The sequence below is a fragment of the Betta splendens genome, chromosome 11, assembly GCF_900634795.4.
Source record: "Betta splendens chromosome 11, fBetSpl5.4, whole genome shotgun sequence".
In the NCBI taxonomy this organism is placed as follows: Eukaryota; Metazoa; Chordata; class Actinopteri; order Anabantiformes; family Osphronemidae; genus Betta; species Betta splendens.
In genome coordinates this window covers 6,429,754-6,454,738 of record NC_040891.2, presented here as the reverse complement: position 1 = coordinate 6,454,738, position 24,985 = coordinate 6,429,754, and the positions used below count along the sequence as shown (strand labels likewise).

Sequence of the window (24,985 nt, the reverse complement as noted above, 5' to 3'; positions counted from 1 at the left end):
TTGCAATTTGAACTGGTTGCCATGGCAGCCGTGGTGTTTCCTTGTTTCTTCTTCTTCAAAAAAAAGTTGGTTCAAATTTAAAAAAAACACAGGAGTAACAAAGGACACGTCAAGGCGTGTGAACATCACACTGACAATGATCAGCGAAAACCATCGGCGGCAGAGACACGCGGCCTTCGTGCCGTTCCCGCGCTCCACCTGGATTCATCCGCACGTGCCGTGCGACGACTTTGACCGTGTTTGCAAAGTCATCTGGGCGAGAGCAAAGAAGTGCGAGGCGAGGCTCGGCAGAGGTTACGGTGCTGCTGGCAACAAGCGGACGCACCGGTAAGACGGTCTGTCCCGGTCCAGCGTCTAGTTAAATGTCCCATAGTGCTGCTATAAGAGCTTAATGCTGACGCTAAACGAGCCAACGCGTTCACCTTGGCCTAGGATTCTAAGCTAGTGTCTGATTTTACTGTTGTAAGAAACTGTAAATACATTTTTTTAGCTTGTGAAAGTCTTGGTTGAAGGAGTTTTGTCCTTTGTGTTCAGCAGTAATGTCACTAAAAATGTTCATATAATAATATGAACATAACAATAATCCGTGAATAATTACTCACTTTTTCGTTCAGCCATTATGTCACTAGCTCTGGGATTTTCCAATAAGAAATAAGAAACGCTATAGGCATAGACATCTACAAGTCATCTATAGGCTCATTCTATATTCAAACATTAGCTGAAAGTGAAAACGTTTTGAGCGTTTGCTAAATGAACTGATAGAGGCACGAATAAGACGTTTGGCCCGTTTCTGCTCCTGCCATGGCGCTGGAGATCAGGTGGGCTCCCGTGCGGTCACAGACCCACTGTATAATGGTAATGTACACCATCTGCTCGGCAGCCGCCCGGAGCGTCCGTGACGTCTCCGTTATCATAAGCATCCTGGGCCTCACCGGACCGTCTGTTTCGCATCGGGGCTCGACAGTCGACAGGCTGGTGACTAAAGAGTAGCCTCATTAAAAAGTCATGGTTTGGAGCCGGCGCCTCGCCACAAACACAGGATAGGGAGCGATGGAGTCGGCGTTTCATCGTCTATCGGGCAAGATGTTGGGTTCAAGGAAAGGTTCAGTTGAACACGGCAATGAAATGCTAGTGAGTCATGCGGTATACAGTGGCAGCCAGTTGACCTCTGGGCCGACTGTACGTCGTTCATAGGCTGCATGAGCAAGTTAACCTCGCGGTGGCAGTGGCGGCGGGGTGAGGGTGTGTTGTGCATTAACCCCACCGCACTCCTACACGTCCTACTCCCTCCTTTCTAGGGCCGATGAGCAGCAGAGACATACAAACGACTGGAGTGAGAACGCGCAGTGCGAGGAGGGGGTGCAGCAACGCTACTGCACCGAGTTCACCCTTCCCTGCCCTCAAGGCTCAGGCCGCGGGCGTCCCTGCGTTGCCAGGTCTGCACGGGCAACGAGTCCAGCGATGGAGGAAAAGATGAAGCTCAGTAAGGAAGAGACAGAGGGGAAAGGAGATCTGGTGAGCGTGGAGGATGACTTACCACTACTTAGCTTTAGTGCTTCTTAGTGTTAATAAATAACATATTATTTATTACCTGTGTTGTAAAATCCCCTGTCACATCAGGACAAAGGTGAACAACAGAACGGGAAGATTTGGGTTCATGAATCCAGAAGCCAGTCAATCAATCATTATGACCCATCTGGTGAAAGGTACCAGAGCGTGGACGAACACAATCAGAGTGACTTTCCTCCGCTGTCCACCGCGGGGCGTGGACTTCTACCACACCCCACCGGGCCCCCGGCCTCAGGGAAGCTGCACGGCCAGTGGGAGATTCCCCTTCCAATCCGCCCACACAACCCCCCCGCTGACACGCTGGCTAGCGCTCCGGCGTCCGTCCAAGGCGGAGCAGAAGCACCTCGGGCAGCTTCCAAAACCTTCGCACCACCGGCAGCCCGGACGCAGCGGGGACCATATGACCTGCTGGCTGACTTCCCAGCTCTGCAGCCCCCGACGAGACCTTTAGCGCTGGGCGAGCGGCACGGTGGGAATCCCAAAAGCAGAGACGCTGTGGGGGAAAGAGAGATTATTCAACGACCAAATGATGGCCAGGAGGCCAAGGCTGGTAAGGAGAGCCGGGTGAGAAATGGGCCTCACGAGGTTTCCTCCATCTGTGTCAGAGATCAGAAATCTGAGCTGAGCCCTCGAACCTTTGGCTCCCAAAGCATTAGCTCTTAAGGTGTGTCTCTCGTTATGATTTAAATATGCTAATTACTCACTCAAACATCTCTACCCTAAAACGTATGATTAATGCTTTCTCTCACTTTACCAAACTTCTGACCAATTTCTTGATCTGAGTTATATGCACCCCCCCCCCTCCCAAAATGCACGCTTTGCATCTCTCCGTCTGCTGCGTCCCTGCATCAGCGAAGTTCTTCCCCAGCTGGATGAGTCAGTGGGAAGACGTTTCCGTAATGAGGGGATTATAGTGCAGTGGCAGAGTGAATTACACGGCGGGCCGTCCACGCCGGTGCACAGCAGAACAGTGGACACAGATAAGAGTTTAGTCAACAACAACTTAAGCGCTCGGCCTTAATTTTGGTGGGAAGTGTGAGGCTCGTACAGTACTGTATGTACCCCCCCGAGCGTCACAGTCGGGGTCGTACGGTATTTGTGCTCTTCTAGGGACTCGACAACACACGTTACAGAAAATGCACCGTTGTGGGATTCGGTCGCGGTACATTCGGTGCAGAATTCCCTCGGCTTCCTAGCAGGTGAGGGCCGCTCTGCTCAACAAACGTGCACGTGTGAGCCACAGCGCTGGCACGCCACCAGCGCGCTGCTGATGTGATAGAATTCACCCTGCGTCCCGTTGATTCGGTGGCTCTTTGTTGATCCCCTCAGGGAGGACGGCTGCAAATATCTGCGTGACGGTTATAAACGGGGTTCTACCGAGCTCACCCCGTGCCTCTCACTTAACATGACGCAGTCCCGACGAGACGGCGTGCGTGTAAAATGGATATAGCAGTAATCCTTGTAACCCCCCCCCCTCCCCCTTTGCTCTGCATATTGCAGTTGCAGGTGCAGATGGCGCAGGCGTTAATGCCAGGTCCTGGGCCTGCGCTGCCAAAGCAGGCATGAAGCAAGCAGCTGCCCCTCAGGAGAGAGCCAGACCTTGTAGCTTTCAGCAGCTAGTTACCATTAACAGAGCCAAAGGTAAGTTTATCCTTTGGCAACTTTATCCAAAGCGTGTGTGTGTGTGTGTGTGTGTGTGTGTGTGTGTGTGTGTGTGTGCGCGCAGGGGTCAGGTGGGTGTTATGTTTCATGGTGGTCCACATGAAGAATTCAACACGATCATCACTGCTTGGGCACATTAATTTTGCAGGGCGCGCTAAGCTGAAGGCCGCAGCGGTTCCTCTCAGCAGACCAGAGGTTCTGCGTGTCAAATTTTAGAAGCATCAATATACAGTATCTTTGTCAAATGAATTGTGATTCTTTTGTTTTTCATCCCGCTGTAACGAGGCTGCGGTCGAAATGATTGGTGGTTTGTTCTACGTCGGCGGTAGTGTTACTGTGTGTGACGTTCGTTAGCCTGGGCCTTTTTACCAAGCGCGACAGTGACAGGTTTCTGGCAGCGTTTGGGCTGAAATGAATATGACAGTTTAAAAACAACTTTTGGGCCAGTTATAGAGCAGCAACCTACAGAAAAATGAAATGAAAGACGTTTTACTTCAGATTATTTTCTTCCTATACTGCACGACAACAGGCTTTTAGTTTTGTACTGGGCCCCTTACATTCATGCTGATCACATGCATGTTGACATCACAGAGTTCTGCGTGTTTCCAGATTCACTATTTACCGTCACCCACATGTAATGATCCAGTCAGTCGCCTCCGTGGAGGAGCAGCTTCTCTAGGACTGCGTGCGGAGGGAAAGTCTAAATTGGGTCGAGGCTGCGCTCGCCGTTGTGTGTTTGATTCCTGATTGGTGGCGCGTGTGCGCTAGGACGGGCCGGCGCACGAGACGAGCTAGCGGTTGTGTTTGATGCTGTGATGCAAGCGGCGTTACATCACACAGACGTGTCCTCGAGCTCTAGTTAAGTGTATGTAAATCCCCGTGTTGAAGGGGACAACTCTCCCGGCGCACATAACCAAATGCATTATCAGAGGTTCGATTAGCTTCCGTGTCCTTTCACAGCTGTCAATCAGAGCGCCACCAACAAAGGGGCTCCGTCGTTCATCGGCTGTCAGGCTCCGGCTCGGGGAGTCGGTCCTCTGGAGGCCGGTTCATGTCGTGACCCCAACCGGTTCGTCAGACTTGTTTACCCTCCATCCCAGCAGGTCAGTAAACAGCCGCGTGCACCTGCAGCCTGTTTTAGCATCAATCTCAGCTTCATATGCTGTGTCTGTTAAACCCAGCTCTCACTACGACAGTGCTTCTCCAGGCGGCGACGGCTCCTTCCTGTCAGCCTCTCACTGAGCCATAGAAAAACCAACGAAGAAGAATTAAAACCTTTCTGAAACATTTCAAAACACAGCTGCTGCTAAACCGTCTATCACATACAGTATTTGTACTTGTAGCGTGTCCTTGGAAGTTATTAGAACTGCGCTGCATGTGTTTGTTAAGTCGTCTGCGCCCGGCGGATGTGTCGATTCGGCTGTGAATTGCATATCGGTTTATTTTGTCGGTTTATTATGTCGTCCAATAAAAAAAGATTTTAACAGCTACGGCTAATTTCCTGAAAGCAAACACTTTGTGGGTTTTTTTTTCTCCCGTGCAGTGAAAAACAGTTTGCCGCCCTCGTGGTCTCTAGGATACTGGAGTAACACGTTCAACAAGGCGAAGTGGTACTTACTAGCATATTCAGAGTGCATGTATGAGGAGGATGCTCACGGTCTGAGCACCTCTCAGTCAACCACAATAAGCAGCTCCAACATGGAGCCTGCATTTCTCTGACACATACTGTACTGAGACGTAATTGAGCCTAATGACCTACTGTATTAACTTTGTCATTTGATGTTTAACGGTTTCACAGTGATGTCACTGTACATTGTGGCAGTTATTCTCAAAGAACATGGTTCTGACTTATTTTCCATCCAAACTGAATGAAAGATATTTCCTCCAGTCTGTCTGGTAACGTCTGATGAAAATGATGATGTTTATTTGCTATCTTCATCTTTACAGTCACATACTGTCATTTTCTTCTTTCAAATATGAGGAATCAAGGCTTAATAACATGCAGTTCACACCGTTCACAGTACTCATCAAGCACAAAATGTTTTTCATTAACATTGTCTCTGAAGCTATACAATACATATTGTACCAGCTTTAGGTCTTTCCAAGAAGTGTCCTCTGTCCAACAAATGAATGTGGCTGATGGTTTATGTTCCTTCACTTTCCAACATTTCATTTTTGGCATTTCTCTTGATTGTGTGTGTGTGTGTGTGCGTGCGTGCGTGCGTGTGGCAGTAAGGTCTGCAGGAATATTTTTGTTTGTAAGTAACAGCGCAGCATATCTTTACACCTCTGCATCCCCCCCTCCTCCTCCTCCCCCTGATCTTTCCTCGCTTTGCCCCTTCCATCTTTGACCTATTTAAATTTGGGCTGCGCTTCCTCTTGACCGCGTGCAGCGGCGGAGGCGACGGCGGTGCTGCACTCTGGCGTCCGGCCTTTCGGCCTCGGCGCTTCCGATGCCGCGGGATAATTGCTGGATGCCTGTTCTCCCTGGGTGGAGGCGGCGACGCTGGGGTGCCCACCGTGTCAGCTTCCAATGAGATGCGCGACCGAGAGGAGGGGGGGGGGGTAAAATACGCCACGGCGACGGGGGGGGGACGTTATAAAAGTTTCATCCTTGGCAGCAAAACAGCTGATGCGGAGATGAAGTAAATGTTTATAGAGAGTGTGAAAAAGTTATGAGATCTATTTCAGAAGCCGAAAATCGTTCGCTCCGACTTTGTTTCTCTCCCACGCATGCGCGTCCCGGCTCTGACTCAGCGGCAACTACCTGCCCATAACCCAAATATTCTGCTATTAAAGTTTTACAGCAGAGAGAGAGAGAGAGAGAGAAAGGACAGGTAGGAAGAGGTTCGCGTCACGCACACGAGGATGGATCAGAATGTGAACTACGTCAGAACCGAAGTGCTGGAAGACGTAGAAAACATTTCAGTGTGTTGCTCCGTCAGTGTTTGGGAGGATGTGGGGGAGGAGGAAGGGGGCGGGGCATGGGGGGCGGGAGGCTAAAGTTTTCTCTCCCAGCTAAGCCCGTCTCTAGCTGTTGCTAGGCAACAGGTCTGTTGTTATTGCCCGGCAGGTGGCCTTTCTCTGCGCGCGCCTGCCTGCCTGCGCGGATCCACGCGCGTCTACTTCACACGCGGCAAAATGAGGGCGACAGGGCGGAGACGGAAAGCCGAAGAAATAAAGGCGGCGGGAACGCACGCGCTCCTGCTTCACCTCCTCGTCCCGCAGTTTGGCCGCTTGGCCTCGTCCGTCCCGCGTGTTTGCGCTTCTTATTGGACCTGTTTCATCTTTGAAGCGAAAAAACGCCGCACGACTTGTAACTAGGCAACAAAGTCAAATATGTATCAAAGCAAAAAATAGCGATATACAGACGTCTAAATATAGACGGTTAACAATAAGATCCTCGCCGCTCTAAAGCTAAATATGAGCAGAATCTTCGTTACTCATGGTTCCAGAACCACCTGCCAAGTCTTGATGTTTTTGGCGTTCGGAGCTCACTCTCCAGCCCGCACTCTGTTTCGGATCGACCCCACGCCCACGCCCTGGCATTTTCAGACGCTCGGAGACGGAGGACGGTGCGATGCGCGAGCGCCTGGCATCGTTTACAGTTTAGTCCTGAGCCGCAAAGCAACGCACGACGCGGCGCCGCTATTATCACCACGCCGCTTAGCTTCATGATGAATTACCTGTATTCACTGCCGTCCACCCGGTCCCTGCATTCATTAGCTGGCGCGGACTGTATCGTTGCTATGATTTACAGCTCATCAAAACACAATGCAGACGATTACCGTTTAACAGGAATGATTGAACTCCAGTATCTTAATGCGTCGATGCGCGCCTGAAGAGACAGGAAGTCGTTCCTCACTGCGCTGATTTTCTTAAGGTTTATTGAACTCGTTTCATGCAGGATTGGCGACAGACGCGTGGACCTGACTGATACCTGTTGCTTTTGTCAGTAGACCGGATTCCTGTGGAGATCAAACATCCGCTATCTGTTTCCTTTTGACTTTGTTTTTCTCTTGTTCTTTCATAAGTCTTCTTCAGGTATCTATTGCTTTTCTCTAAAACACTAGGCACTAAGTATTTTGCTCAACCAGGGGCCGGAGAATAGATTTCCTCCAAATCACGGGGTGTCCAGCTGGGCCACTTAACCAAGGTCTTTACCTGAATTCAGGGTTTAAGTCAAATAGAAGACGTGAAACTTGTCCCAACGTGTCACAAACGCGCGTTTGTGATGAGCCGCACACTGGAAAACGCGCTGATTACTGTGTGGTGGTTACGTTTTAGTAATTAAAAGCGTGTCTGTCACAGAGTTTGACTGCTCAGCATCCGCAGGGATTCATCATAGTGCTCATTTTATCATTTGCCTGTTAATCTTACTGCCAGTTGTGTACTTTTGGTTAATAGTCTGAATCGAGGTCCAGCAAGTGTTTTACCAATTAAGTAACACAAAAAAGCAGCTAATGTTGGCATTTTTTCATCTTAATGTCTGAGCAGCTGCTGATTGTCCTGTAAACTTCGCTGCATTCCTCTACTGTGGCTCCCCTGAACGCATCCCTTCACTTATTTATTCGGTTTACCAAGGCTAAGCTGCCCAACCTGGTCAGACAGTTTATCTGCAGAGGAATACCTCAGTCCTCCTCATTGACACTTTCTTGGCTTACAAACTAGTTAAGCATCGATTCCCTCTTTCACATCCTGAGGCATATTCTTCATCTGTCTTTTTCTCCACTTGACTCTCTCTCTCTCTCTCTCTTTCTCGCTCTCTCCCTCTCTCTCTCCATCCTTCAATCAGTTGTTAATACTGCATCTCCCAATGATTTGCTCAATCTCGTCGGCTCCTGCAGGGTTTTGGACCACCACCCGCGCCCCTAGAACCCGGTCGCCCCGTTTCCCTCTCCTGCAGGTGAGGCCGTCGACAGCCTCCTCCTCCTCTCACTCGCGCCTCGAGTTCGGCGGCGGCCGGATTTACGCTCGGCTGTAATTTAAGTGGGAGTCTGTGCCACTCGGCTCCGCGCTGATTCTTATTTTATCCCGTGAAACTGTCGGTTTATATAGCGCAGAAATGCGCTGTCGCCGCGCCATAAATCTTCCACAGTAGATATTCAACAATCGCCGGGGAGCGAGCGCGGAGCCAAATATGAGTCGCGTTAGACGCTATCGCACACATGTGAGCCAGATGTGTTGTTGTTTTGTTCTGTGTCTATGCATGGGCGTGTGCACTTGTGTGGAAAAAATGGCTCCATGCTATATAATTGAATATGAGGGGGAAGGGTTTTATTTGTGCGGGTGTCATTTCTGATGGATGCCCCTCATAAGACAAGCACAATCAGGGATCATTCCTCATCTTTCCTCCCACTCCGTACATTTTCGTCTCCATCATATTTTATCCCCGCAGCCCAACGCTTACTCTATTTTCCCCCTTTCACTTTGCTGGCGCTGGAAGTCGACGGTGTCACAGTGAATTTCATGCTGCCACATGTTGTGTCTGTGCTGTCCTAATTGAGGAGAAGGCCGGGCGTCTTTAATAATAAGTCACCAGGGAAGGCGAAACGACAGAGCTCCGCATCAGGCGGCTCCTGCACCATATATACATCGTTTTCTACTTTAAAGACCATACATTCTGCATGGGGGGAACCGGTTGAAGGGTTCCGTAAGGCCACATTAATGTTTGATGGTTGTGAAGTGTTCCCATAGAGCCGGTCCACACTTCCTTTGTCCTTTGAGCGTTCCATTTTGGATGCATGGATACATTTCTGGGTGCCACCACCAGCCCTCTGTGTGGAACAAATCTCACAGTCATGCATCGTCACACCAACAGAATATGGGAGCTATTCATTTCCATGGAGGGTAAATGATGAAATTTATCAGGCATGCTCCCACTTGCACTGTTGGCCCTATTCGCTAATCATGAAATGCCAAGCTAACGCTGTGGTCGCAGGGTGAGGCAGCCGTTCTAGGCCTTACTACAGTCGGGGGACAGCTGTGTCATTCTGTAAGATGCCATGTACAGTATGCAGCATGCCTGAATGACCTTTCATAAGGAACAGAGTCTCTGCAAAGCCCTGACCAGCTGTGTGTTGGCGTAACACCAGCTCCCGTACTGGACGCACCTTAAAGGCAGTGATCACATCACCTGGCGGCTGTGCTGTTGCGTCAGAGGTCAGAGGTCAAAGTCCTCTCAGTGTCTTCATTCAAGCCATTCCTTTAAAAACCACACGTCTTACTCTCATTTGTGTCTCTCACACTCACTGAGTGCGTCTCTCCGCGTCAGCTTATTGTCTGCCCTGTGTACGCGGCGGCGTGGAGCCTCCACTTCAAAGGCGCCGCGCTGATTGTGCTCTAAATCATGACTCGTAGCCATTTATATTCATAACCTGTAACTACAGCGCGTCGAGAAGCCGATCCGCGGAGAGTCTGTTCAGCGTCTGCCTGCGATGCCTCACACGTCTGGTCGGTGGGAATGGACGTCTGATGGAAGCTGAACCCCGCTCACCTGGTGCGGCGAGCGGCGGTGGGCGCCGGGGCTTCAAACGCGTCGGCCTAATCGCCGCTCAAAGGACACGTTCCCCTCCGCGCGCCGCTCTTTTGTAGTCAGGCAGAAATGAGCCTCGTTCTGGTGAGACTTCACTGAGTCGATGAAACCCATTATTAATATTTAACAAAGCTCTTTAAACTTACATGGCGCCATTGCCGAGTTGAACCAGAGCACTGATGGACGTGAACGGCTGCGTTTTAGGAGGACTTCCGGTTCCACAGTGGATGCGGTCCACAGACACAGTCAGAGGGTTTCCCACCTGATCCTGAAGTGACGTCGCCGTGCTTCGTTTCCTATAAATAAGACGGACGGGCTGCGTCGTTCCTCGGCGGAGCGCGTGGTCCCTTGATGTGGTGGCTTAGTGGGAGAGAGAGGGTGACGGCGTTGCTCCTCAAGTCTTGACATAATAAATGAGTAAACACGCGCCCCGCGGCGCGCGGATGAGCGATGTGGAACGCCTCCCGCCCTGGAGATGAAGAGGAGACGATGAGGTGGATGAGAGGAAATAGTGGAGGAGAGGAAGAAGACAGGGAGGCGGGATGCTTAATAGATTATTCCAAAACATTCTGTGTTTATCTGATGCACCGATCTAGGTTATCTTAAACAGAGAGCTGCAGTCTGCATGCTGAAAAGTTCTGTTCGGGCGCCGACGAGCTACTTTTTGGTTTGTTTACATTGCTCCCTCATATCTGCCACAGAGTCCAGTCAGAATGACCAGCGACTTCCCAATGGTTGAACCTGAGCCAGACGCCGCCGCCCAGGGCTCGTGCCATTACCCACAATTCTTTTCTGCGTCGTTGTAGACCAGCACAAAAGGCTTCATGTGTTTGTGGTTCCACAGAACACGTGCTCCGTTGCGTTCAAACACAGAGCCGAGCACTCTGAACTCCACGGGAACATTGGTACCGTGTCTCCAAGTTGATCTTGCTGAAGCCGAAAAGGGTCTAAATAGCTTTTACGCTTTGGCTGAAACTCACCAGCTGCTTGGAATGCAAGTAAAAGTCAGACAACGGGGTCCTCAGCAATTTAGCTCCTCTTCCCTTGTAGATTTGCTCCATGCCTGCTGTCATCATGACTCCGGCTTGGCATCAGACTCCTGCTATTTGCTAATTTAAACCTTATTGAAACTGGGATGGTTCAAGGAGCTGCACCAGCTAATTTTCACATTATTACTCTGAAGGTGCTGCTTCTTTCAGTTGTGGCCAAATCCTCATGAACCCACATTTGGAAAAGCTGTTTCCAAGGCAAAGCCGTAACTCACCGTGGTGAAGGATTTAAAGCAACAACAGAGGTCTTCCTCCGCTCTGCATGGCATTGTACATTAAATTGTGTTAGTAATAATAGTAGGTCATGAGCAGGACACCGTGGGTGATGCAGCCTGTCTCCTGCTGCTCAATGATGTTATGAAGTTGATGCTTTACTGAATTTTTGAATGCAAAGCACTCCTTTCAATTTAAGGACCTCAAGGCTGAATCAATGTCCAAAGATCATCTGCTTATTCAGTTACTACATTTATTCTGAAAAATGAAAATATACCAGTATCATCTTTGGAACTACAGTATAGTGTGTACCTGATCGTGAAGGTCGGTATCTGCCGTTTTTCCTTGAAAATTCAAATTGCAAACGCACAGTAACTATAGTGAAGGACACGTGCCGTGTGTGCATGACATCACTAGCATCGTATGCAGCTAAACAGGAAGCTGAAGGCGAAAGAAATTTAACACACAGCACTTGACTTTTTGTTGAGGCATATATAATAATTCTGGAAAAGCTTTGTCATCATCGCAAGGCGAAACCGACTACTCCGGAAGCCCTTGAAAAGCTCTGTGCTTGGAGAAGATGCCAGATGTGTAAAACAGCACTATGGCAGAGACTTGAAGTACAACTGGACACGCTGCAGGTGAATGAATCCCTTTAAGCGTTCTGATCCGTCATCCAAAGGTAGTAAACGCACTGTTACATAAAACAAAGTGCTACTTAAGGAGAAAGGAGGAGGAAACAGGCCAAGAGGCAAATGTCCAACTGATTGTTTTTATACAAGCTTAGTTTTTGCAGCAGCCTTGGTTCCAGCAGTGGGGTGTTCATGGGAAAGTAGGAAATCTGTTTCCTGACATCAAGTGAGGTTCTTTTGAGTTGCATCAAAGGCCGAGAACAAAAACACATCTTCGAAATGAAACAGCAGAACCCCTTTCCCCCTCGAACGCCACAGCGCTTTTCATCAGCCACCGCCTTTGTGTCGCTGCATTTTCTCAGACTTTCAAATGTCATTTTCTCCCCGCCTCCCTTTTGTGCGCCGGGCCTCGATAACCGGGACTCCGCAGCCGACGGAGAGGGCGAGGATCGGCCCGATCTGTGTCAGGCACGAGGGGTGGGGTCCGATGCGTTTCACGGGTCAGCGGTGCCATTGTGGGACAAAAAGGAGGCACGTGCTCTTTATAGACATTAGAACATTTCTTCTCTTTCTCCTCGTTACTCCTTTCAGCCACCTGACTTTGACTCTGACTCCGACTCTGACTCGTGCACCCTCCCTTTATTTCCCCGTTCTTCTGCACCGTGTGCATGACTCCATCTCTGCGGTGGTTTCTATCAGATCAGATCAGAGCATTCCACTTGCGTTTCCATACTTTCACACGTACTGGAGGTCATTAATTATCCTGGGTGTATGAGTTCATTGGAATGAGGGGAGCTTTTTCATGCCTCCTCTGACATACGCCGTGGATACAAACATAGAACATTTAGTCGAACCGTGGTTTTATTTCTGCCGCTTGCTTTCACTGGAAATATTCGGGTTTTGGCAACAGACCCTGTGAGAAACAGTGTGGGCCCGGCGTCTGTGAGGAAGCGGAGAAAAGAAAGTGAAGAAAGGGATTCTTTTTTTTGCTGACCGTCAGAGTGATGGCATAAAAGGCATATCACTGCCAGGCCAATATTTTGCTGTCATTCAAACAGCATCCAAATGCTTGAAACGCTCGCTCGCCTTGATGTGTTATTTGAATTTCATTGTTGTGGACACGGGAAAAACAGAGCGACGCAGACGGATGCACGCGCAGTATTAGACGGATCGGCTGATGTATCAGCGCTGCACACGGACGCGTCCGAGCCCACGCTCAGCCGTTACCTCAGGGCGAGGGGCGCCGTTTCAACAGGTGTGCGAACTGGGACCAGTGAGAACAATCAGTGACCCATCTGGAATTGTTAGGACCAGAAAGAAGCAGCTCCGAAGCAGAAGGAGGACCAAAAGCGGAGCCCTTTTGTCGAGCTCCAGTTTTAGATGGATTAATTCAAAATAGATGGAAGATTGCTTTGTCGGCCGAGAGCGATCATGTGATTGTTACTTCAGGAAAATTGTCTCTCCAGTGTTTGACAGAAGAGGGGGAGGGGGTGAAGCGTCCTTTTTATGATGGCGTCTCATTCTCCTTGAAAGTGAAACCAGTAATAAGGCGGGCTGGACGCAGCTCCTCAGAAGTGCCTGTCCATCACGCATCACATCTGAGACAAAGGCACGCAGTCGCTTCCGTTAAACAATGCAAAACCCACCTCAATTAACTGTGCGCTAGTCACAGCTTAAGAACTCAAATCATCCTAGTATCTTTATGATGTGAAACTCTGATATCTGATGCTTCTGATGTCGGGTTCCTTTGAAACTTGGATTTTGTGACCTCATCCCTCCACAGGCCAGACTCCCCGAGCCCGAGCGGCACCGAAATATATTTGCAACAAATCAGCCTTAATAAATGAGCAAATACAAGGAGGCTAACTGGGAAATAACACATGTAAATGCTGGCATTCGGGGACGGCTGGAATGAGGCTGTCTCTGAATGATATTTAGGGAGGTGGCTGAGAGCCAGACATTTTTTTGTGTGTGTGTTGTGTTTAAGTTCCTGTCGAAAAACCAGTGTAGTGTTTGCCAAGGCTTTTATGCATTCAGTGCTTTCTATGTTTCCTTAGAGCCCTCGTGGTTATTAAGTGTTTCTATTATTTGCATGTTTTAATCTCTCATATCGCTCAGGTTGAATATATACACTCTGCTTTTGAGAGGGGCTGCTTTTTTCACTGCCTCTTTTCACACCACTTCCATGAGTTCGAAAGTGACTTTTGTCTCACAAACCACCTGCTCTGTCTTAAACGGAATGCGTCTAAGTAGGTGCGTTCACAGAGTATCGTGCCAAGTAATCATGGACCAAATGCACGATTGATACTTTGCCAGCGTTGAGGAGGTTCACTCCGAGGCCTCGGGTTTGAGTGAGCTCTTTAATCTGAGCGTCTGAGGAGTCCAACGTCGGGGAACTGGTCCCTTTAGACACATTCCCAGGATAGACGTTTGTCTAAGCCTACAGATTGAAATAAGCTGTCAGGAGGCTGCTTTCATGAGTTGTAATTTACAGGTAAAGTAAAGTAAATTTTGATGTATTTACCTGTCAGTCAAATAACAGTCAAACCAAGCAGAGTCTGCATCTCGAGGGCTACGCGTCATTTATTTGAATGTCACGCTGTCAGCAGTTCCTATAGAACGCCTGTTTATGAACACACGGTAAATTACGAAGGCACGAACTATAAATATTAATAAACTGAAGATATGTCAGCGAGAAGAATATAGTGAACATTTAAGAAAAGCAAGAAGGAAGCGTTCTCCCTCTTGGTTTCCTGTGAGAATGTGGGAGGAAAGACGCTCTAGGGACACATCAATTCCTGAGACAATCAGATATGTTTGGGTTAAGATGCTTTTGGGAGTGAGCTCGGTCCAGTGGCTCAGAACCAGGCAGCAGCTATTTAAGAAGAACCTACCCAACTATACAGATGCCACTGAGCGTCATGTGGCCACTTTGGTGCAAAGAATCTACTTTAAATGGAAGAAATTCTGTGTAAACACCTATTTTTGTATTCTTCACTTCCTATGGGGCTGAACCGCAAAGAGCTTCATCATGTGGGTCACATGCGGGGAACCGCATCCAGCCTGTGCCTTACTTCATTAAGCGGCCTCTGCATGTGTGCATGTAAATAATAGGCTAAAATGCAAACTATAGAGACTTTGCAAATGAATTGAGCGATGCGTAGTAATAACAGAATCTCATTGTGCTGCGGTGATAGTGAAATGGTGATTATTCAACAGTGCAGTGTCATTTTCGCCAGCGGACCTTCTCATACATAATGCATCCAAATCATTGCATTTTTCCTCCATTCTGGGGTACAATGCATATTTCATCAAGCCAGTGAAATATTAAGTACTCTTATGATTTGAAATTCTCTTCCAAGGAGGATCTCAGTTTATATATTTTCTTCACATCGCTGGCGCCTCATCCGGAACCGAACTTCCCAGGATGCGTCTTCACGGTGAGTTTGTTTACTGGCGGAGGCGTTTGATTGGCTAATGCGGGGTAATGCTCAATGAGGCAACCAATCAATTTGGAAATTTATGAAGGCTCAGAGGTCATTGATTTATAGGCGGGCTCGGTCTTGACTGGCACGCTGGGCTCATTCCAGCACCTTTGATTGAAATTAGAGACGCTCCGTTCTCCCTCCTCCCTGTGCTCGGAGGCTTCAGGTGAAGGGGATCAATGAGAAGCTGGAACAAACAGAGGCATGCTAGAACATCAATTTATATCACATTATTAATCCATCTAGTGGTTATCTGTAATTTTAAGCATTTGAATGCAGTGTTGCCCCCCCCCCCCCACATGTCTGTAACTCCTCCTACTGTAAATCCTTTGTCATTTTACAAGTAGAAAAAAGCTCCAGAAGCTGTGAAACTGACACCATGTGACTAAACTGCATTAGCTGATATCAAACACCTGTTCTTGACTAATCGTCAGAGCCTCGTGCTGCACTTTACTTTTCAGATTGGGTGATATCAGCTGTTACTCTAATGTTTTCTCTCAGACTGGTATTGAGGTTTTAAATCTCATCAAAATAAATATTGATGTGAGTCAGCGCAATTAGGCAATATTATTTTTGCTGAATTCATATCAAGCTGATGCGTGTAATAGTATCTGATGCTTTTGCGTCAATATTCATATTGGCTTCTTTGTGTTTCATTTATCATATGCTACTAATTGAGCAGCAGTACAGTGTACATTAAAGAGAGGTATTTTATTTAACTGTCAGGGATCAGTCTGAAATATAAGTCTATATTTTTATCTGTACTTTCAAAACTATCCTTTACCACATCTTTTAGGATTCATGCAACGTTTGAATTCACCCGAGAGACTGTGACAACTTCAAGTTACAATCTTATATATAAACTTCTCTTATAAATCACAATTAACTCGTGTGCTTTTTTGGCCGGTCTCGTATTCGTCTCAAAACACCCACGCTGAACGATCAATGCAAATTCCTCATGAATATTCATGCGCCACGCAGAATGAAAGGCGCGCTGCAAACACAACGGCGTTTGAGGGGCTAATGGTGGCAGCAGCTGTTAATGCAGCACACGGGAGGATCCCCAAGTCGGGCCGAGCCGCTCGGCCGCTGGGGTCGCAGCCTTAAACGCCGGCGGGCCCACGTCCTCCCGCTTCATCCTCAACAACAAAAACAGCATTTAACTCCAAAAGCCTTTTGTGTGTGTTTGTTTGTTTGTTTGTGCAGTTGAGTTAGAGTTGAGTCTGCTCCCCTGGCACCAGCCACACAGAGAAGATTCTCTACACTGGTGTGAGTGAAAACAAATTAAAATTGCAGTTGGCAAAATATTAGAAGACTCTGTTCTGCAGCTCTATAAATTTGATTCAATTTGATGATTATTTCATCAGTTAATGTAGTTGTGATGGAAATTAAAAAAAAAATCTGGATATTCAGAGTTAATATTTGGAAAAGGCTATATTAATTTCCAGAGAGCTTATAGAGTAATTCATGTCTTACAAGTACAAACACAATATAACACAGTTGGCCTTGATGTTGTCCTTCACATCGTGGAGACATATACTGGAAAATTTGACAGGCTCCTAATAAAATCTGGGTTCTTTCTTACTGCTTTCCAAGCTCAGACGCAGGAACGAGTGTAAATCTAACCTGCAAATGCAACCCGACAAATACAGACACGCGGACCACTTTATTAGGGACGATCTGATGCAAATGAATGCAGCCAATCAGTCAGTGATTGTGTTTTTACAAGCTCATAATCAAAAAAAGTTGCATCCTCACCCTATAGCTTCATTAATGTTTATCCTGTGATGTCATCAGAGGCACATATGCATCACTGCCAGAGTCATAAAGGCGGCACGTGAAGGTTTCTCAGGTCACGGGATTCGGAGGCTGAGACGTTTTCTGATTCACACAGTCTGCGCGTGCTTTAAATTTTCCTTTCACTGTGATACAAATAACTACACTACTGTATGAATAAGGTCAAGGTGATTTTCTGTCCTTTGTGTTAACTTTAGCCTAGCAGATTCCATAAGTACAATAATGTTATATCACTTAAAATTTCATGATTTGATGTAAATCCATGAGTGATAGCTACACTACAATATGAATCTAATTGTATTACAGCGTTTTATTTCTCCTGTTTGCTCTGAAGGAGCTTTTCCTTCCACTTCTGAGGGAACTTTTGGAGAACCTGGCTCCGGTCCCTGCGTGTACCGTACATTCAGGCCCGGTCCCTGAGCGGCGCTTCCTTTATCTGAAGGCCCGCTATCTATCAGGTTGGGTTTGCAGTGCTGAAGGTCATTAATTGTTCAGATACCTTGCAGCAGTTCAGCCTAGAACCCTGCAGTGCTGATGCCTTCTAAGAAAGATCAGGGAATGAGGGAAACTCACTGTATCATGACCTCAGTCGTCTTCAGTTCAACATGCTACAGCCATAGACTTGTGTTTGGACATAAAGTTCAGTTTTATACGAAACTATACTATTTCTGGTCCAAACTAGCACATCATCAGTGAAGGGTGGAGGAGGTGGAATTGCTTCTGTATGCATTGCTTTGCCAGCTTTTTTGCCAATTTATTTGTCGGCCTGTATTTTTAAACTCCATCGTACGATGGATGATCTGTGTTTAAAACCTCGTACGTCCTTGTTGCTTCGCAGCCGCTGGACTGTGTTTGTTTTAGCTTCTGGTGCAGCAGTTCCACTGGATGATTACTTTCTGTACATTTATTTGCAATTTGTAAAGTAATTTGCCAACGAGAACGATATTAATTTCACATCAGTCGGCTAACAAGCTGTGTCGCGTTATTAGTGCTGTTGTGTTGTTATTGGCTTCCTCAGTCTTAACAGGTTTTCTTACAGTATTTCCTGCTCTTACCCTGATCAAGACCTTAAAACAACCTGTCTGTCTCATCTCTCACCTGTTTTATTGTCATGCAGTCTGGCCCTTTGAGCATGTGAAAAGCTTTTAGCTATGATTTGTTTCTGAATACATAGTGCATAATAATCACTTCAATTAGGCGCCGATGTATGTTAGATGACAGGTCCTGCAGTTAATACACAGATTACAAGAGCCTTTTAAAAGCGATTACAGCTAATGCCTCCAATTGGTGGCCTGGTTAAGTACTGACAAGTAATTGATCGGTTTGATGGGGACACTGGGCTAATGTTAATTTAGAACCTTAAACTACCATCATAATTGATGCATTCGTTCACGATTTTGCATATTTTATTGATTTTTAAATTCATATGGTGACAGTGATGTTATAAAGTTGTACATTTGTGTTCTGTCCTCAACTAGTCTGGCTCCTTAAGGGGACAGTAATGGCTAACGACCATTAGACTCCTTTTATTTGTCAGAGTAAGCAATGACCGGAGCCCCAACACTGACAGTAAAGAGCCACGCCATTTGTGAGATCACATGCAGATCAATAGGGCTGAATGTCGTCCAGTCACTCAGCGTCTCGGTGCAGCCAGGGCGATGTATGATTCCGGATGCCCGTGCGCACACTGTGCACGAGGAGGATTCACAGCTCCGTTGGCCTCGGGGGGAAGTGGGAAACAAAAAGGGGCCAAACAACAAAAAAGGAAAGAAGGCAGTGCAGCAGTGTCACTGCAGGGAGGATGCTCGGGCTCCAATAGCTGTCGGTACTTGGAGGCCGTGTGTGTGTGTGTGTGTGTGTGTGTGTGTGTGTGTGTGTATGTGTGTGTGTGTGTGTATTGAAAGACTACTATAGATTACTTAATGAGGCCTATGCCTTAAAAGCCTGACATTTCCAGCTTGAGCATGAACCTGCTGATAGTTTTAAAGGGCTGTGCTCCCAAAAACACCAGCGAAGAAGTTGAAAGAAAAGTCCGCATTTTAGTTGCGGGTGTGTCCTGTTCTTTTTTTTTTTTTTTTTTTTTTACTGTTTATGCATGTTAGCATCGTGTTCCCTCCTCGTGTTTGCGTTGGTCGGTGCGGCACTGGCGCCAGAGCCTTTATTTAGAGGAGACGGAGGACGGATGGACGGGGCGATGAGACTTGATTGGATAATGCAGAACATAAAAGCATGAAAAGCATTCAATTAAGACACGGATGGCGGGGTTCATTAAGCGCGAGGCAGCCGATGAAAACGACCATCCATCAGCAGAGAGTGCTGAGGTAGAGCCTCGTGCAGCCGTGCACACATGCAACATATTAATGCGGAACAGGAGCACTGCTCATTATTGCCTGTTTAGAATAAGACCTAAACTAATGCCTCAAATACAAACAAGTCTTTTATTATGAAGTAACAGGCATAAGCTTCCCTTAAAGGCACTTTAAGGTCAATTATCTGTTTGCTATTGGTTTTAATCACCTTTAACAGAATGGGAATTAAAATGTTTTCCTTTTGGATGAATACTAATACTGTACTTGGTTAAATGATTTTAAAGTTAAGGTTTGCTAAACATATACAGTATTTTGTTTCAGCTTGTTACGGTACATACTTCACATGCAGATACAGTACATGGGTCTGAGGACATGCAAGAGGCAAGAAGCATGAAACCCCTAGTGGAAGGCGGTATATACATAATAAAAAATGATGTAGTTCACCTACAATGATCAAACGCATGTGTGTGTCCTTGCACTTCCACCGAAGTGCAGCCTAAAGAACTTGTTTTACTACCAAAGTGGGGCCCTATGGCCACTTGTGGGGCCCTATGGCTGGGCCTCACAAATTTGAAGAGCCTGTTTGAGGGTTAAGATGTGATTGTAGGGCTGAGATTAGAATTAAGTTTTGGTTCGGATTAGAGCAAAGGTTAGACGTCGGCCTTTAGATGTGATGGTTAGTGTTAGGGTGAGGGGTTAGGGAAAGCATTATGTCAATGGGGAGTCCTCACTTCCAAGGGAGTACAAGGATGTGTGTGTGTGTGTGTGAGTGTGTGTGTGTGTGTGTGTGTGTGTGTGTGTGTGTGTGTGGGTGCACATCCTCTGCGGCTTTTAAACTTGTGTCAGCTCCTGGCTCTCGCCGACTCCTTCATCACCCAAAGGGGACGCACACGTAGTAAAGTGCGGCGCTGTCGCGACCCGCGTGCCCTTTAAGGAACCCAGGCGGGCGTTCCTTCGCTTGCTTCGCTCCTGGCAGAGATCAGAACATATGGGCGCGTGTGGAGTGAGCAGGTATAAGAGAAGACAGGGAGCGGTAAAGGCTCAGTGCATGTGCTGTAGTGTGTGTAGTGAGACATCCACGTATGTTCTTCACGTCCATGAAGCAGCCGCAGACCTTCCACATTCTGATCCAAACACACAGTAACCGAGGATGCTGCCGTAACTCTATTTATGGGGACATCATCATTATGAGGAGGTTTAAATGTTCACTGTAGCCGCTACTTGGCAACAAGAATGTCTGATGTTAAAATTGCACTGATTTAGTGCCCGAAAAAAAATATATATATTAAAAACATAACACTATATTTTTCTACTCTACTTTACATCCATGTAAAACAGCGATTGTGTGACCTTTAGCAAATACAAACCATCCTGCGTTCCCGCTTGGCAAAATGTTTCTGTTTTGTGATTGATATTTGATCGAATTTTAAATGTTAAACATACTTATATCATTTTATATTTTAAATCATACATTATATTGAAAGAAGGTCTGAGTTCTCGCTAACGCATATTCACTGAGGCAGTAATTTAACTATTTTAATTTTATAAGAACAATATAATAATGACACACAATGACAAAATATGATCACGATCAACAAAGAACTTGTGGAATTTGGTGGATACTAGTAAATTATACTAAAACTACTTTTAGATGAATTATTTCTCAATTTCCCGTGTGCTTATTGTTCCATTTAGCTGAGTAGTCGCCGCTGGTGACACAGCTGCTGCTCTGACTAACAGCTGGGCCTCTGGCTCATATTCACTCAGACACTCACATGTTAATTTTGATACTGCAGCATGTGGATATTTGTAGTTATAATAATAATAATAATATAATATCACTTCACTCTCCTCCAGGAAGTAATTTCTAGCCATTTATTCAAATACGACTCCGTGTGTGAGTCTATTCACTCCTGCGTATACACATTTGTCTTTTTACCGCTATGAAAAGATGCTATCAATATGAATGAAAACATATTAAGAACAAATCACTGGCTACCCCCGTGTTTTGGATAGAGTCAGTGATATTTGCATTTTAATTGGCTGGCAGAGCTAATGATGAAAGACTGTAATTTAATAGCTAAATATGACTGGGAACCCAGGCAAAGCAATTAGTATTCTCTAAATGTCACATCTTCGTATCCGGATGAACAATACACAAAATTTATTAGTCGGTCGGAAGACTCGCGGAGGGACTGTTACACAGTGCAGGCACACCTTAGCTTCCTGTGCTCCGGCGCAGCTGAGTTATATCACTTCAAGCAACGAACCAACCGCCCTGAATGTATTTGTTTCCACAGACTAAATATTCCCACAGGGAGCGCGAGCGGTGCATCAGCTGAGTGTTGCCTCTCTCATCTGGCAGGTATCATATACCTTGAATGGCATAAAACAGGCGGCGGCATCCTCGCAAATGGCTCCTGAAAGTATTTACAAATAGACGAGTTGTCCAAAAGCTGCATTTATACATTATCTATTTGCAAAAACATCATTATTAATGGAGGAGTAAACAAGTTTAAAAACCCTGTGAAGGCCCCGCTTGCACGTACGCAGGATTTACTCACGGAGGCATTGATGTGAGATTAGTTCTGATGGCACGTTTTAATGCTGCGGGAACAGGAATGAATTATTTAAACGGCATCTGTCATAATTACGAACGGCAGCTCCGACGACCGGCTGCCGGCGTTCGCTTGATCGAACTCGTGAATCCTCGGCCCTGGTTCTGCTGCAGTAAATCCCCCCAGTTAGCGTAAGGTTATGCAGCAAAACAAAGGAACGCGCTACAGGTGCCTGCAGTTCATTTGACGATGACATATGGAGGGAAAGTGTATCCAACTAATGGTGTTTAGAGTCTATTATTAGCTCATTTATTGCAATTCTAACACTTGGAGGGGAGGTAAACAAGATCAGGGTGTCATGAGCTTAAATAACACTCCCAGTCATCCCAAAGGTAATTACACAGAGGTCAATGAGCAGAGAATGACCCCCCCAAAAAATAAATGGCCGTCAGAAATCAATAATTCACGCTGGCGCCCGGACGCGCGCGCGTACACACACACACACACACACACACACACACACACACACACACACACACACACACACACACACACACACACACACACACACACACACACACACACACACACGCTCGTTCCCGCCGCGGAGCGGGCGGCTAATCTGTTCACTCCTCCGCGCCGCTCGCACTGAACACGGCCCAAATTGCATTTTAATGGCCCCGCGCTCTTATTAGCGCCGCAACGTCTCTCGAAAGCGCGAGGACAAAAATGAAGCCTTCAACCGTCCTCGTTCCGGTGTCGCGCTGCCAGACGACGCGTCAGACTGTTGCTTTTCCAGATTCTTATGCGTGGATGATTTAAAGCTAAACACACATATATAATGGATAAAATAATGAGCATGCAGTTTTGTATTAAACACTAATTCTATGTCTCTAAAGACATAAAATTAATTCACAGATTTTTATATTCACAGCTACAACAGCTGCAAAATAATATTTTCATTGTTGCCAAATGAAAGCAGGCGATTTAAGTGGTTGCGTAAGACCTGGTGTAGCTGCTGCTGCCGTGCTTGTGGGTGTTTCTCTAACACTTAGGATCCCACCTCAACACAATCTGTCAACCGACTCTAAATTTCCCACACACGCTGTTCTCCTGACCGACATTCACTTTTTTACCGGGGTAGAGTTTTTACGCCTCGCGGCTGAAGGAGCTGCGCGTGCGTTCCTGAATTTTTAAAGGAAGTTGTGCTGGCTGTTTTCTGTGAACGCCCACACGGGCTGAGGCCGAGCTGCCGTGTGTTGTGGACTAAGTTTGTTTTACCCACTTTTCATCAGCGGCATATGTTTCTGCACATGTTGCTTCCCCCTAATAAATCATGGATGGAAATATAACAGAATATATACAGAATCGAGCCACACGCTTATTTTAGGATTGCTGCATCGGGACTGGCTGAAACCACCAGGTTTCAGATTCATCCGGCAGTCGCTGGATCCAAAGCGCCTTCTCTGGGGAGTAGGTTTCGCCTTGAAGGATTTGGCTCCCTCTCAAGCTGTGATACCAAACAGTCCTTCACACCTGACTGCCTCTGATGCTCCGTGACAGTTATACTGTGCGGTGGAAGGAGGTGAACTCCGAGAGGAGTGGTTTGTGGTTAGATGCTCTCTTTTTATTTAACAGTTTCCTCATCTTCTCTTTCAGATTTTGTTTTGAATGAATGAATGAATGCACTTTGCGATGTTAGTGCACACTTCCCCACCACTTGTTGCTCCAAACGTATCATTCTCTAAGGTTTCTATAAGATAATAAATTTCAGATTTGTTCAGCATCTCTTCCCTGATGTCATTATAGCCTAAATATTTCATTAAAATTGTACTGACACGTGCCTGTATTAATATATTATTGTTTTTCCCAAAAGCCACAGTTCTTCCTCTTGGGGTCCCATTTTTTTTTCTTTCCATGTGTCCCTTTTCCCACATTTGCTGAGTCGTGCCGTTTCCTGCTTTCAAATTCTACATTTGCCTTCCTCCCCTCTTTGACAGTCAGCATCATCTGCCGGTTTCAGCCAGGAGTGAGTCATATTGGAGACACAGGTGCCAAACAAAGGGGAACGTTAAAGCAAACAAAGGGGGAGGCGGGTAAAAACAGAGAGGGGGTGATCGTACGCTGCTCCCATGTCGTCACGGCGACTGCTGAGGAGAGAGGATGATGCTACGACGACAGCGCGTAATCAACGGAAAGGCTCCAGCTTCATGCGACTGGATTTTTATTCCACAAACACATAAAATGATGAAGGTACAATTAAATGAATTACCTGTTAATTGAGCTTCAGTTTTACTTGCATCCTGCTTCAAAATAAGTTAATAACCAGGAAACTTCGCCGTCTCACCAAGATGTAATTTCAAGTCGAAAAGCAGTGCATCTCGTGACATGACAGCAGATTGAGGATAGACACACACCGAGTGTTGATTTGTCTGATATTTATAGTAATAAAGCAAACATACAGTGAGGAAACGTCGGGCTAATCAGTGTCAGCTGAAACAGCCTCTGCTGCCTCTCAGCTGTCAGCTACAGCGCTTTGCCTCAGGACATCGGAGGAGTTTGTTGTATCTGGGTATTTAGCGCTTTAATCAGGGAAGGTTGACGCCGGGAAGTGGCACATGAAGAGTGTTGAGATATCAGAGGAGCAGATGGGAAATGTTGCCTCGTTTAGATACCTCCTTCGTTTCATGGCCATCCATCCCAGTGCTGCACATCCGCTCTGTCTGGGAGCGCGTTCGGAGAGGATCAAAGGCAAACTCAAAGACAGGCACAGGATCCTTGGCGATATAGGGGACATGGAGATGATGTTGGGCGAGTAGCATTTTAGCATTCAGGTCAAACCCTTTGTTCTCCCGAAGCAGCAGCCTCCAACTTTTCCTGACTTTATTTTACTTCCTCCCGATTGCTTCGCTTTTGGTATTTAGCACTGAACCACTTCAGATCGTCAAACAAATGGCGGGTGAATGCACATGGCGGCAGATTAATGTTTAAGTCAAAAAAATCCTTGATTCACAAATGGACTAAAAATTTCAAATTAAATTAAACAACACTTCAGTTCTTCTCTGGAAATGGCGGAATTTATGTTTTTTTAAGCGATTTTCACCTGCTCACTCGCACATGAATGTCATCAACCAGCTGCTGTATATCAAATAGTTCCGTCACGATAATTGACCCTC

General features: G+C 46.6%; 1 protein-coding gene across 4 annotated transcripts; it reads left to right on the top strand.

The window, feature by feature from the left end:
* Positions 1-56: 56 nt before the first annotated feature.
* LOC114866289 (uncharacterized) lies at positions 57-23,959 on the top strand. Of its 4 annotated transcripts, none has more exons than XM_055512647.1 (6): positions 57-327; positions 1,299-1,515; positions 1,621-2,119; positions 3,070-3,210; positions 4,192-4,334; positions 23,810-23,959. In XM_055512647.1, exons 1-6 carry the CDS (start codon positions 137-139, stop codon positions 23,840-23,842), a joined length of 1,224 nt encoding a protein of 407 aa, XP_055368622.1. In that variant the 5' UTR covers positions 57-136; the 3' UTR covers positions 23,843-23,959. The 4 variants fall into 4 exon arrangements, with proteins under 4 accessions (XP_055368622.1, XP_029023899.1, XP_029023898.1 ...); XM_029168066.3 differs by lacking the exon at positions 23,810-23,959 and adding an exon at positions 4,439-4,756; XM_029168065.3 differs by lacking the exon at positions 23,810-23,959 and adding an exon at positions 4,428-4,756.
* The last annotated feature ends 1,026 nt before the right edge of the window (positions 23,960-24,985 follow it).